The 14,269-nt window shown below is 58.6% G+C and overlaps 1 protein-coding gene across 4 annotated transcripts in view; it reads right to left on the bottom strand.

Moving 5' to 3' along the window:
• Positions 1-14,269, bottom strand: part of ATP2B2 (ATPase plasma membrane Ca2+ transporting 2) — a 112,299-nt gene that overhangs the window by 59,884 nt on the left and 38,146 nt on the right. For 3 of the 4 annotated variants that reach the window (XM_039231384.1, XM_039231381.1, XM_039231382.1), the window contains exons 4-5: positions 13,276-13,401; positions 1,873-1,998 (exon numbers count right to left, since the gene is read on the bottom strand). In XM_039231384.1, the coding sequence (XP_039087315.1) occupies positions 1,873-1,998; positions 13,276-13,401 (252 nt within the window). Of the gene's footprint in view, positions 1-267; positions 301-1,872; positions 1,999-13,275; positions 13,402-14,269 lie in introns of all 4 variants that reach the window. The other variant, XM_039231385.1, reaches the window with a different exon arrangement.

The raw sequence follows: 14,269 nt of genomic DNA, 5'->3' as shown, positions 1-14,269 counted from the left end.
GGCCGTGGGGTCGCAGGGTGCTGAGCGGGGCACCGCACGCAGCGTGCGGGGCTGCAGGCCGGCGCTGGTGCCATGTGCATCGGGTGGCAGGCTGAGGCTCTGGGGGGCAAATCGGCAGAGTGGGGGGCTGGTTCCCCCAGTGGAGGGTCCGGTGGGTCAGCGAGCCTCCGCCGGCCGTGTGCTGGTGGCTTGGGGCCAGGGCTCAGTGGTGAAAGGCTGCTGCTATTTCTAAAAGCCCCATCTACCCTGAGGGGTATCTTACTGTACCTGGTAGCTGAAGGCCATCCCCCTTCTTCACACCTGTGTGATGATTTTTGAGACATGTTAATGAAGGAGAAGCACACCCAGCCTCACCTGTGCGCACGCACCTGCGCACACACACGCACGCGTGCACACACACACAAACGCACACGTGGCTGCCCGCCTATGGTCATCCTGGAATGGGAGCCCGTGGTTGGCAGGCTCTCAGCAATGACCCCGGTGGAGGTGATGAAATGGGGACGCCCTGGCGGTGCTGCTCATGGGGGCTCGAGGGGCCGGGCTGCCCCGTGTCTCCCTCTGCTCCTGCCTCCCACGTCCCACTTCTTCCCTCCGCGCGACACCCCCATCTCACTGGGGCACAGGTGTGTGCTCAGTGAAGGGCTCTGGCCCTGCTTCGGGTGGGGGAGGCCCGTCTTCCTACTGAAATCTTTGAGAACCCTGGCCCGCCGCCCACATCTGCCCCACTGTCTGCACCCTGGGGCCAGAGCTGGCCACGGCTTCTACGCCACTGTGTGAACTGTCCTGACCCCTCTGTGTCCTCAGTGTCAACCTCAGCTGTCTCCTGTGGCAGGTGTGCTCCCACCTCTGGATTTCTCAGATAACAGCTTAGCTCCTCTGTTCCTGTTGCTGGGGCCGCCATAATCTCAGGGAGACCCTTCTAGAAAATAGGGTATTCCCCTTGGAAACAAGCAACCTTTGGTTATGAACCTAGCTCTGGGCCCCGTTGGCCATTGAGAGCTGGGCGCAGCAGGGCTGTCCCTAAAACTCAAGGAGAGGCCGTCGGCATTCTCGTCTTCTCCCCCTGGACCCCAGATGGTCTGGGTGTCGAGGACCCTCCTCTGGAGCTTGGGGAAGGAGACAGGACACTGATCGGAGACTGTGACATGAGAGGGGTCTGTCCCTGAGACTGAGTTTGGGTGTTGGGTAAGGAGCTGGTTGTGCGAGGGCCAGAGGCCTGGGCCATTGGGACTGGGCTTCTAGTATCTTCTGCGTGCCCCTCCCTCTCCTCTGAGAGGCACCTGTAGCCCGGGCGACCAGCCTCCTGCGCTGAGGGGGAGCCCAGGGAGTAGGAATCTTATTTCCAAGGTGGCAGAGGAGCCAGAGCGCAGACAAGCTGGCAGCCCTGGGGGGATGGCAGAGGGTCCCACGAGTTTGGTCCCCTTGCCCAGAATCTCCTCTGCCCACCTCTGGGCTGAGGCAGTGCTGGGTGTGTTTACAGCTGTGCTCTGTGGAGTTGAGAGCAGTGCAGAGTGAGTGCAACTGGGGCTTTCTGCTCTGTGTCAGGGCGGACGGTGGGACCAGGCCACGCTCAAGGATGGAGACTCGACAAAGTGCCCAGAGCCCTGGGTCTGGGCTGGCGGGAGGGTCCTCCATGACATGACCGGACAGACAGAGACTAGGACAAGACTCTGCAGATGGAACAGACAGAGCCCTCCTGGCCCAGTCCGGGCCTCAAGGATGCAGGAGACGGCTGTTGGCACAGGGCATGGACATAAAAGCCACTCAATAACTATTTTGTTGAGTGAATGAATAAACGACCAAAAAATAAATAAATAAAAAAAAAGCGACCGGAAGAGCTCCTCTCCTGGTCTGTGAGGGCGTTGCGCTTACCTTTCTTGTCTTTCTTCTCTTCCTCCTCACCGCCAGCCCCCAGCAGGGTGAAGATGATGCCCGTCTGAGAATTCACACCCACTGCGGTCACGACCATCCGTCCAGAGCCCTCCATCACATGGGTCCCTGGGGAAGGGGACGAAAGCCAAGTTACCGTTGCATGGACCCAAGCCCCCTCCCCAAAGGAGTGGAAGGAACTGCGTCCCAGGAATCTCCTTGGCTCTGGCTGCCAAGGTCCTGCGGCACCCGCCCATGATTAGGGTTCAAACTATGCCCTCGTGATGACAAGTCTGGGACTCAAACACTGCTACACCTCAGTTCTCAGGCCTCCCATCCAGTACCTTCCCCTGGAGAGCCACCTCCCCGCTCTGTCCTAGACAGGACTGCTTCACATGGGGGCCACTCCCCCCCGGAGCCCTGGCGAGGAACTCAAGGCTCTGCGGACTTGTGGGAGAAGACAACAGCATCTTGATTTTCACAACTGTCTCACTGAAATTTAGCGTTTCTGCCCGCTACGACATAGGCGGCAGACCCCGGGGGGGTGTCGCCCACGACGCCGTTACACGTGTTACAAATATCACAGTTCTCTGTCATGGCTTTAGAGTTGCCGCAATCGCTGATGCTCATCCTGAGTTTACGAGGAAGACCGCAGTCAGACCGACCGCTGGGTCCTGTTACCCCTGTGGCGGCAGAGCAGCGTGGACGTCACCCTATCACGCATTTTTTATTACTGTAATCGTTTGAGTATCACCAGCTTCCCTTGTGACCCAACGTGTTTTATTTTATGCACTTTAAAGCTCTATTCTGAGCAGGGCTGGTACCGGGTGCCACCAGACTTCCCCAGGCTCCTTGGTGAAAGAAAGGTTAAGGACTCCTTTTGTAGAATTTCAGGATTTTTCAAACTGGGCTTAAAAAATTGTTTTTTAAGCTTATTTGCTTCGTTTTGAGAGACGGGGGCTGTGCCCCGATGGCCACGGACACCGGCTGGGATGCTTAAAAGGCCCCGATGAGTTGCTTCTTGAACTCAGTTCTGCGTTTCAGAGTTTTTCCGTCTCTTCCTTCCAGACTGCTGGCCACTCCTCCCTGTTCGCAGGGTGGCTTGTCTCTCTGTTTTCCGGTTCGCTTCAGACCTGCAGTTTAGGTCCGCAAGCCCAGAACTGTACCTCAAAGCACGTTCCTCAAGAAGGGAATCTATTTTCCCTTTTCAAAAGGTTTCACCCGCTCCTTCTTTTTTGTTCTAGGACCTGAGCGATATCCTGAGATCGTGCGTGTGCACGAGCCCGTGTGCACACGTGTGTATGTGTGCGCATGTGTGTATGCGTGTGCTCTAGCCTCTTGCACTCTGAGGTCTCAGGATCTCAGAGTGCTTTACAGGCCGACAGATGGACACTGTCCAGTGAGTCTCTTCATGGCGGGTAAAGGTCAGTCTGTCTAACCGTGCATGGGAATCCAAGTCACGAAGGCTCCCAGAGGGGGCATGAAGCCCAGGGAGCTGTAACAGAGCCCACACGGTCGGCTGGCTCCTTGTTCGTTCCCAGGACAGGAGGACACCACTCTTTCGTCTCTGGGCGGCACACAGTGGGGACCACAGTGTGGGCTTGGACACCGACTCGAGGCCAAGCAGCCCAGGCACAAACTGGGAGAAGACCTCGGTAGCCTGGGAGCTGGAGGGGACACGTGACGGTGGGGTCACCAGATCCTTTGAGCTGAGGGAGGAACGCAGTGCCCTGGTCCAGAGCGCAGGCGGCAGTGGCCGTGGCCAGTGCTGACCTCTGTAGCGCACCTACTGCGTGCCAGGCATCGACTGAAACCTTTCACACGCCATCATCTCGTCAGTCTTCACCCCGGGCCTCGGTCTACAGAGGAGGAAGCTGAGGCTCAGGGGGAACTGGCTTGCCCAGAGCCGGGATTTGAACTCTTCCCTCTCTCTGAGCCGATCTTCTTTGACACCGACCAGCCCCCACCCCAGGAAGCCCTCACATCCTGGTCTCCGATAGATTCTGAAAAAGCTTCTCTGCCTGGGTGGTGATGAGGAGGCCGGTCCCCACCTCCCCAGCCCCAAGCAGGATGGAAAAGTACACAGGGGGCCAATTTCCACCCAAGATAATCAGACCCCAAACCACCTTTTAATCAAATCACCTCCCATCACAGCAGGGAGCTGGCGGCTCTGCATCGGGAGGAGGGAGGAGGAAGCCAAGGAGGCAGCCTCCGGCCACAACACAGGACGCGGGGACAGGGGGTGAGGGCGCAGCACATGCCTGCTCAGCCTCAGATGAGCCTCAGCCTGGTCTTCCAGGCCCCAGTATTAGATGGGCCGGGAGAGCTGGGGGTGCCAGCCGCCCCTGCCCTGCCCCTCCCTCCCCCTGTGCCCCAGCAGTGCCCCCCCATCCCCCGCCATGGCTCTAACCACGGTCCCCAGCCCAGACACCTCGATCGCATCTCTGAAGTCCAAATACCTCTCGGCACGCTTTGGATGAGACCGCAGCCTGCTTCTGACCCTTGGCCACCGATTCCTGCCCCGGGGCCTCTGCCCTGGGAGCGAGCAGCTGACCGGGAATTTGCGTCCAGCCCCCACCTTTGCTCACACGGTTCCCACTCCCTGAGGGCCCTTCTCCCTCCTCTGGTCCAAAACCTCCTGCTCCAGGCTCGGGACGAACGCCCCTCTCGGGTGGCCTTCCCTGACCTCCCTCCCCCCAACAAGGGGACTGTATCTCTCTGGACTGCTCCCCTCCCGCAGTTTCCCCTGGGGGTGCTGTCAGGCCTGGCTCCCCAGCCAGGCTGGGGGCTCCTTCGAGTCGGTTCTGAGCGCGAGTCTCCTCTCAGCAGAGCCCAGCTTGTGGCAGGAACTCCAGCCTCTTTCTTACGGCTGCCTCCTTGCTTTGCAGTTTCCATGGTGGGTGTGCGTTACGTTCACCCTTCATAAGCCGTCTTTACGGTTTTGCCAAAGGCCGGATTTATCCCTGCCTTGCACTCATCCCCGCACCTCACTGGGCCGTCGCTCTGTCGTCTCAGAGGCTGGCTGCCCCTCCGACTAGAGGACGACTTGAGTGGACCACGTCGCCCCTTCAGCGATCACACCCCAGCGCCAGAGTACCCCGCAAAGGGCAACGCTTAACCCCAAGGGCCGCAGCTCTAACGGCGGGACCACAGGCATGTGAGTCAAGGTCGACTAACTCTTGCACAGGAAAGCTGCGGGGTGTCTGGGGAGGGCAGAGGTGAGAGCCCTTCGGTCTGGGGGTCCTGGCAGAGCCCCGCGCCAGCACCTCATGTCCGCGGTCCTCTGCCATCATCCTGTAGCCCCCGTCTCCTGTAGCTCTCCTGGAGCCCCGCAGAATACACAAACGCGGGGCGGGGGGTAAAGAGAGAGAGCCCTGGGCTCGGGGGTGGGTGGGACCTGGGACCCAGTCTGTTGCCCACTTCTGACTTCCTGTGCGACCCGAGGCCAGCCCTCTCCCCCCGGCCCTCGGTCTGTCCTCTGTACGGTGGGTGGTCTGCCTTAGGTCATCACCACTGAGGGATGCAGTCTGGGCACCCAGGGTCCCACGGGGACAAGGGCCGCTCCTGGGTGGCGTAGGGCGGCCTCCATTAAAAGGCTGTGTCTTGGAAGTTTGGATCTTGGTTTGGGTGGGGCCGGTAGACTGACAGACTGACAGACTGACAGACTGTCAGACTGACAGACAGACTGACCACGTGTGGCATTTCCTGCACAGGCCACACTCGTTTCCCTGATGGACAGGTGAGGTTAGGACGCCAGCTCTGTGCCAGGCTCTGGGGCCCAAAGGGAGGTCCCTGCCCTCCAGGAGTTCACAGTCTAGCCGGGGCGGGGTGGGGGGTGCAGACAGGAGCACAGATCCATAACGACACAAGACGCCCGAGGCCCAGGGCCCAGTGGACCGGCGGGGCCAGGGGGCGGGCGCAGCCCAGGCAGAGACGGAGAGGCGGCACAGTGCGATGGCAGCTCAGGGCCACGTAGGGAGGAGCAGGAGAGAAGCTGGATGGTGGAATGGCCTGAGCGGAGAGAGCGCTGCGGAGCTGGGTCTCCGCTGGGTTTCAAGGGGGAGCCACCGGAAGCATTTGCGGGGCAGGGAGGGAGAGAACGAGTATTTAGTGAGCAGTCCCTTCACGCCAAGTACTGTCTGGGCCGCTTTTTCCACTCGGCCGACATAATCACCCCGCGAGTGACCATCATCGCCCCCATTTCACAGACGGGCGAGCAGCCCAGAGAGGTCGCCCCTGCATTCAGCCTGGGGGCGGTGCCGTGCCGGGGCTCTCCACCTTGCTGGGAAGGCCCGTAGGGGAGGAGCTGCTCGGGAGCACTCTGAGGAGTGAAGTGGATGCAGGAGAACGGAGGGGAAGCTGTGTCAGCCACCCGGCGGCCATCTGTCCATGACAGAGAAAGGAGCTCAGGCGCAGGGGACGCTGGGCGTTCCACCCGCCAGGTGGCCTGTCCCGTCTCACCCCCACACGGGAGCTCTGCAGCCTTTGACCTGGCGGCAGAGGGTGGGCCAGGACCTTCCCAACTGCTGACTCCAGGCCATCTCGGCTCCTGACAGACAGTCCCCACTGTGCCTGGTCCAGATGCCAGCGTCTTGGGCCCAAAGCCTTAGGCAATGGCAAGTGGGGTGCCCTGAGCCACTGGTAGTGGAGCTGGAGGGACCTAGTTTCACAGAGTGAGGCTTCCGTGGCCAGAGAGGGCAAATGGCTGACCGAGGTTGCACAGTATGAGGCACAGGTTGGGGCTCGAACCTGGGGCTCCTCCCTCTCCTGGCTTTGACTTCCTGGGCCTCTCTTTGGACAGAAGAGGGGAGAGGCCTTACCTCCTAAAAGGTCTCTTTCTGGGGGTAGAGATATGAAGAGAGGATAAAGGCCACTTCTGGGAATTAGAATCTGCCGCCAGGCAACAAGGTCCAAGCAAAGCCAGTGCAGTGCCCAGCGTGGGAGCAGCTCCATCATTATTGTTATCAACACAGTTAATAACAGTAATAACACGCGCTCGCAGAGCACCAGACAGTTTGCAAAGCATTTCAGCGCCCACAGCCTGTCCTCCTCACAACAGCCCTGTGAGGTAGGTTTCGGTGCAAGTACCCCCCGAGCCCCTCCCCTCCCCATGGGCTCTCTGGCTCAGAGAGGTGGAGTGATGGCCCAGGGTCACACAGCTGTGAGCGGTGGAGCCGGGACTTGAACCCGTGCTCTATCCACTACACCCCGCTGCCTCTCATGGAGAAGAGGCAGGGTAGTGTAATGGAGAGAGCGCGGGCCGAGCAGCAGACTGGGACTTCCTGCAGTCACGGTGTCGTCCTAGGCTCCCTGGAGGCGGCGGCAGTGGCGGAGGTCCGGCTCTCCGTGCCTGGCCTTCTGCTCGGCGGGCGTGCAACTTCGTGCTGTTAACGCTCTGGCTCCGGGAAGGGGGTGCGGGTGGAGGTGGGTGGGAGGGCTTGCGGGGGGCTGAGCCAGTGGGCCTGGCTGGAGCTGGGCCCTGCTGCTTTTGGGGACAACCCCCTGCCCTGGCCCCCTGGCTCCTGCCCCTTTCCTGGCCACATACAGTGCCTAGTCTCTGGTTTCCCAGTGGAATTTATTATAAACGTCACACAGGCCTTGCTGCTGGGTCATAAAGTCATAGCGTCCTCGGAGGTGGGCCTGGGCGTAGCAGGAAGAGCTTGGGGCTGGGAGGCTGGAGGGCTGGGGTCTCGCTCTGGCCCTGCCCTCTGTGGTGCTTTACCCTCCTGCTGTGGGCCTCAGTGTGCCCAGGTGCAAATCCAGACCAGACCACAGTTCTCTAGGGATCAGCGAATCTCCTGGAAGGCTGCAAAGCCACAAGGCTGGGTATTTATTTCTCACCAGAGGGATCACTGCTTCCACAGGACCCTCACATGGATTCATGATGGGGGCATTAGAGACCACTGGGCTTGTGTCAAAGGAGGCTGAAGGGGCCGGACATCTGGACACCCTCACAGGGCCTGCACGGGGTCCCAGCCAGGAGGATGCCGTGGGGACCGTCGATGGACACGACTACGTACAGAATATTAGTAGTATCACATCAGTGTTGGGTTTCCCGAGCTGCTAGCTGTGCTGTGGTTACCCATGAGAATGCCCTTTCCTTAGGGGATACACACAAAGCGGGGCGGCTGGGATGGCTCAGTCGGCTAAGCGTCCGACTTCGGCTCAGGTCATGATCTCGCGGTTCCGTGGGTTTGAGCCCCGAGCTGGGCTCTGTGCTGACAGCTCAGAACCCGGAGCCTGCTTTGGATTCTGGGTCTCCTTTTCTCTCTGCCCCTCCCCGGCTTGCGCTCTGTCTCTGTCTCTCAAAAATAAATAAATGTTTAAAAAAAAAAAAAAAGGAGATACACGTAAAGTGCGAAGGGGCCCAAGGGCCATCACGACCACATGACAGAATGAGGCTCCTGGGAACAAACGGGGCACAGGGGTAACCACATGTGACTCCGAAGGAAGGGCAGTCAGGTGGTCTTCGTGCTGGTATTGCCACTTCTCTAAAAGCTGGAAATTATCTTCAAGTGCAAAACAAACCGAGACAAAGCAAGGCCCAGGTCAGAGTTCACACTCCGGGGCTCACCCACGTGTTGCTTGATCACACGCACAGGCTTTTAAAAAATGGGACTTTCTTGCCAAGTCAAACACTGGGAGGTTGCTCATGAAAACTGGATTTCCGGGTCCCCTCGTACGGAGGACGCTGCGGCCACCCTGGGGCGGGGCTGCTCCTGCAGGCAGCAGGGAGAAGCAGTCACGCTCTCCCTTCCCCGGGCCCGCGGGCTGGGTGCCTGTGATCCTGGCCTGAAGATACCTCAGTCACGGGCCTGTGTCTGCCTGTCCATCTTGGGGGACGAGCTCCAGGCCTTTACTGGATCTTCTCTGAGCCCTGAGCACTGGGACCCCTGAGTCTTTCTGAAGGCCAGGCTGTCCCCATTTGTCAGATGGGGAGACTGAGGACCCGAGGGGCAGAGGTCATAGCCGGAGCTGACCGAGGTCTGGGACCTGGGTGTCCTGCCTCCAAGCCCTGTGCTGGTTGCACATCGCACAGCGCCTCACGCTGTACCGTTTGCCAAGGAGAGTCACATCCATCCACGCGTGTGGTCCCCACAACAGCCCTGTGGGGTAGGCGGGGGCGGGGGGGGGCCTCCACCGACTGTCCTGCCGCACAGACGCCAACACTGGGTTCAGGGAGGCGGACAGACCTGTCCCGCGTCACAGGCTGGGCGCAGCCAGGCCAACTGACCCAGCGTCAGCGCGCCCCTTGCCTTCCTCTAGGTTGAACCTCAGTGCCAGCTGCCACGAGGGGGTTTCTGGGCTGCCCTGAGGACCCTGCAGGTGCCCACAGCCAGGTCCCTCTGTCCTCCCCGGGGGCCATTCGACTGGAAGACCCGACAAGGCCCCCAGCACAGGGCAAGTGTCCGAGGTGTCTGTCCATGCGCCAAAAGGAGCATCCAAATGGCATTTCTCCAGCGTTCAGAATAATCAGGGACAACCCCCTGGAGGAGGCAGGCACAAGCAGGTTGAAGGTGGGGAGGAGCTCAGAGAGGGGGAAGAGCAGGGGAAATGGACACTGTGACACGACCTTGTCAGCCGGGGTCAACCCATTTCATAAGCGAGGAAGTGGAGGTTCAAGAGGGTGAGAAGCCTGCCCAGGGTCCCCCAGCAAATGAGAGCAGTAGGGAATTGAACCCAGACCTGTTTCACTCCCAAGTTGTGGTTCCATCCAAGGAGCAGGAGGGGACCCAGCCTGGTGTGGGCACGGACACACGCACGGGGCCGGGTGAGGGCTTCGCCAACATCACACACCGGGACGTCCCTACTGTCCTCATGGATCGAGAGAAGTGGAGCGACATGGCCCAGGCCACACACTGAGTTCATTCCAAAGCCCAAATCTGGCTCAGTCCAGCCCTGCCCTGCTTTTTCCACAATAGCCCCAGCCTCCTTCCTCTCTCTGGCGGACAGTGCTTGAGCCCCTACGCCGTGTGGACCCTGGGATGGGGCTGGGCATGACCTCCTGGTAGCCTCAGCTCAGGGCTCCTGACTGCTGGCCCCTCTGGGACAGAGGATCCACATACAAGGGCATCACAATGGTGACGGTGTGTGTTTATCTGCATCCGGCCAAGGACGGAGGGGACCCATCCAAGGGATATCATTAGGTCTCTTTGGGAGTTAGGACTGCAAGGATTTTACTCTTTACCTTATGTGAGATGGTTTGCACAGTGAGAGACTCAGTCATCATGACGGGGCTGTGCTTGAATGGGCCGAGCACAGTGCGAGTGTCACGGGCTGAAATGTGTGTGAGTGCCATGCTGTATGGGGGTCACTGCCCACGGACAGTGGTGAGCAGAGGAGGCTCCTGGGAGGAGGTGGAGCCTGAGCAGATGAACAGGAGTTAAATGGGTAATAAGGAAGGGAGAGGGCCATCTAGGAGCGGGGAGCAGCCTCAGCAGGGGTGGGGCAGAGGGAACAAAGCAAGGCACATCTGCAGCAGAGGTACAGTGTGAGGATGGGTGTCGTAATCTGTGACTCTCATGCCTGGGAGGGCATTGAATGCCATGCCCATTCAGTGCTTGGGTCAACTCTACAACACCCCCAACACCCCACAGCCCGTCCAGGCCGTGCTCACACACAATCAGTGACCGGGAACTCACTACCTGCCAGGCAGCCTCTTTTGTCCCGGCATGGCTCTGCCACCGAATTCTCTGTCCAGTTAGACTGCTTTCCGTAGGGCTGTCTACACCCCCTTCTCACCACCCCCCCATTCCCCGTGAGCCGGGGCAAAGCCACCTGCCCCTCCCAGCCCCATGCACGTGAACCTCAGCACCGCAGCTCACGGTCAAGGGTCATTTTCTTCGGTCTAGCTCAGTCTGCGCTCTGGCGACCTCGGTGGGTCCTGACTTGCTTCCTTTCTGCCCTCCTCCCTGCAATCATGGTCACTGCAAAGCTGAGGGGCCCATGTCCATGCGACGCAGGACAGAGCTCCGGAGAAGGCCTCCAGAAACCTCCACGGGATTACCAGCAACCCACGAGTCAGCACAAACCCACCATCCTGCTCTGTCGTGCCCACAGGGGCATCCCAGGAGACCTTGGCTGCTGTCTTGTGCCATCCGGAGGCCCAGGGTCTACACTGCTTACCTGGGCTTCCAGCCGGGTGTACAGGTAAAGGCCAAAACAGCTGGGTCGACTTGGGCTGGCTAACTTGACTTGTGTCGACTCCCCGCACCGGTGTCCATCTCCCTGCCTGGTCTGTGACGCGTCGAGTCAGTGATTCTGAACACGTTCTCTCCTTAGCCTCCGCTCCCTTCTCCAAACCGTCTGGAACCTTCATCACCCATCCATTCAGGCCCAGTGCCTCCACCTGACTTCCGCTGATCCACATGACCCACCAGGCCGCTTCTCCCGAAGAGGATTGCCTCTCCATCAACCACGTCAACTCAGAAGGCAGAACCACTCGCTCCCAGGGCCGTGACCATTTACCGAGCCCCTCATGTGGCCCCAAGTTCCAAGAAGGCATTCAAGGCTTTCTATGATCTCTTAGTCCCCAGGGCCTTTGCACCTGCTGCCCCTCTCCCTGGAGTGCTCTTTCTTCTCATTGTGCTGGTTTCAGCTCGCAGGAAGGCTCCTCAGACAGGCCTTCCCGGACCAGTAAGATTTCTGTCCCTTTCCTCAGAGTCTCTATTTCATTACGATGGTGTCATGTCATCTGAATATTTGAAATTACCTTACACATTTGTTTGCTTGTTCCTTTACGGTCTGTTTCTTTTTACCAAATTCTAAGCTCCAGGAAGGTAGGGACCCTATTTGTCCCACCAACCACTGGGACCTAGTAGCTACCTAATACACGTTGGTTACATAAGTTCTGGATAAATAAATGCCCCAGCTCCAATTCTCACTCCTTTCTATTTTTTTTTTATAGTTTATTTATTTTTGAGACAGAGAGAGACACAGCATGAGCGGGGAAGGGGCAGAGAGAGAGGGAGACACAGAATCTGAAGCAGGCTCCAGGCTCCGAGCACAGAGCCCGACGCGGGGCTCAAACCCACGAACTTCGAGATCATGACCTGAGCTGACGTCGGACGCTTATCCGACTGAGCCCCCCCAGGCGCCCCCAATTCTCACTCCTTTCTACCATCCTCCCCTGCAGACTGTTGATGTTCCTCTATGTTTTTCCAGGACACCCCGTATTCCTTTGGACCTCTGTGCCTTTGCACACATTTGCTTCTACAGGTCTGCGTGGCGAGCTCCTACTCACGCCTTGAAACCCAGCTCAATTCCACTTTGGGTGCTTCTGTTCCTTTCTTGGCTTTCTCGCATCTTCTCGCTCCTCTACTGTGGAATGAGCTGTTTGGAGTCTGTCCCCCCCCCCCCCCGCCCCCACTGCCTCCCACAGGCTGGGGGCTCTCACGGTCAGGGGGAGGCTCTGACTCACCACGGGGGCGGCCCAGTGCTCAGCCCAGGGCCTGGGCAGCAGAGCAGCTGCTCAGAGGATGTTTCCTGAGCAGCGCCAGGCAATGAGGCCCTTTGTTCCCATTAAGGGAGGGTCTCATCCGGCAGTGCCTCACCTCTGCAAGGTCCTTCTACCTCCCCTCTTCCCCCTGCAGCAGCCAGAGTGAGATTTTACAAATGTGAATGTAACTAGTTCACTGCTTAAGACTATTTCAGAGGATCTTCATCACACTTAGAAAATTTCCAAACTAACTCCTGACCACGGCGTCGAGGCCCGGCACCCTGGCCATTTGGCTCAATCTCCTCCTTAGGTCAGGACCTTTGCACTCGTTGTTCCCTCGCCTCGTATACTTTCCCCCAAACAGTCACCAGGCCAGCTGTCCCTCAGCATTCACATCTCAACTCAACGTGGCCCCCGCCCTTCCGAAGCCGCCCGCCTTCCGTCACTCTGCTTTACTCTCAGCACAGACCTACCGCCTTCTGGAGTTTTCACAACATCCGGGCCTTCTTACTACACCGCAAGCCTCTCAGGGCAGGGACCTCATCAGCCTCAGTCATTGCTGTACCCCCAGTACCCAGCCCAGTGCCTGGCACAGGGCAGGTGTCCGAAATAATCGTCACCCGACTGATCCTTCCCTATCCCTCAAAGGAACAGCCTCTGGTGTTTGACTTTTCAGGACACCAAGTCTCTAGAAAGTACGTTCTATGAAGACAGGGACTCTTTGTCCATTTTATTTCCTGCACTGTCCCCAGGGCCTGGACCAGTCCTGAGTGCACAGCAGCCTCAAAGTATGCGTGTTTGGGGAAAGGGAGGGAGGGGACATTTGGGGCTGAGCTGGCTGGAGATCTGGACCCAAGGAACAAAGTCACTGAGAACTTCCAGCCTCACGAAGGGGACATGGGTGTCCCCCGCAGCATGGAGCCAGGACCTGGCAACGGGAGTGAGCCCACCGTTGGGCCACATCTCACCTGACAGCAGCATGGGGTCCTTGTCCACGGACTTGCGCACCTGGTCAGACTCCCCCGTCAGGGAGCTTTCGTCGATTTTGAGGTCATTGCCCTGGATGAAGAGGCCGTCAGCAGGGAGGAGGTCACCTGGTGGCAGGAAGGGCAATCAAATCAGCAGGGTCTCGAGGGTCTTGGAACATTCCTTTAAAGGTGTGATTGCAAGCTCAAGTTCACTCCTGGGGACCAGCTGCCTAGAGCTCCCAGGGTGTTGGAACCCATCACAGGCCAAGAGGCAGCTGACGACTGGAGCCGCGGTGAATGCGACATGGCCTGGAGAGTGGGGCTGGGCCCAGAACAATCTAGCTCCAGCGGACTTGTACTTCTGCTTCTAAAGTGCTCCTCTTGGCCTCGTGTGGATTTGGGGCCGTGTTTTCTCAGTGATTCATTTTCTGGTCTCAGTGATGGTTTGGGAAGTTCTTCCAGAAGGGACTTGTCTATCTTGGCTAGGCTGAGGAGACCCTGAGACAGGCGCATTATCAGAGGAAACCAAGCCCCTAAAGCGGACTGAAGAAGGCACTCCAATCTCTTCCCTATATTCTACCTCTACTTACCCACGACATATCTCACCTATACTCCCTGTGGTGCCAGCCAGCCCGACCACTTTCTCCATGGCACCATCACAGGCCGAGAATGTCTGCCCACAGGCCCACTCCCTACAGCACCCTCTCCAGCCCAACAACCATGCATCAACAGCCCAGTTAGAGACGGGCAACGGATTTCATCTCATAAACCCATTCTGAGTGTCAGTGTTCTTGGAGTATTGAGATGGCTTCTGCATCTAGGCTTTGAGCTGTGATTGATTGGTAATGTCTGCTATCTAGGCTTTGAGCTGTGATTGATTAGTAATGTCTGCTATCTAGGCTTTGAGCTGTGATTGATTGGTAATGTCTGCTATCTAGGCTTTGAGCTGTGATTGATTGGTAATGTCTGCTATCTAGGCTTTGAGCTGTGATTG

Source organism: Hyaena hyaena, unplaced genomic scaffold (assembly GCF_003009895.1).
Source record: "Hyaena hyaena isolate Hyena2069 unplaced genomic scaffold, ASM300989v1 scaffold_56, whole genome shotgun sequence".
Classification (NCBI taxonomy): Eukaryota; Metazoa; Chordata; class Mammalia; order Carnivora; family Hyaenidae; genus Hyaena; species Hyaena hyaena.
Note: the sequence above shows the minus strand (reverse complement) of the source record. Positions and strands in the feature narration are given on the sequence as shown.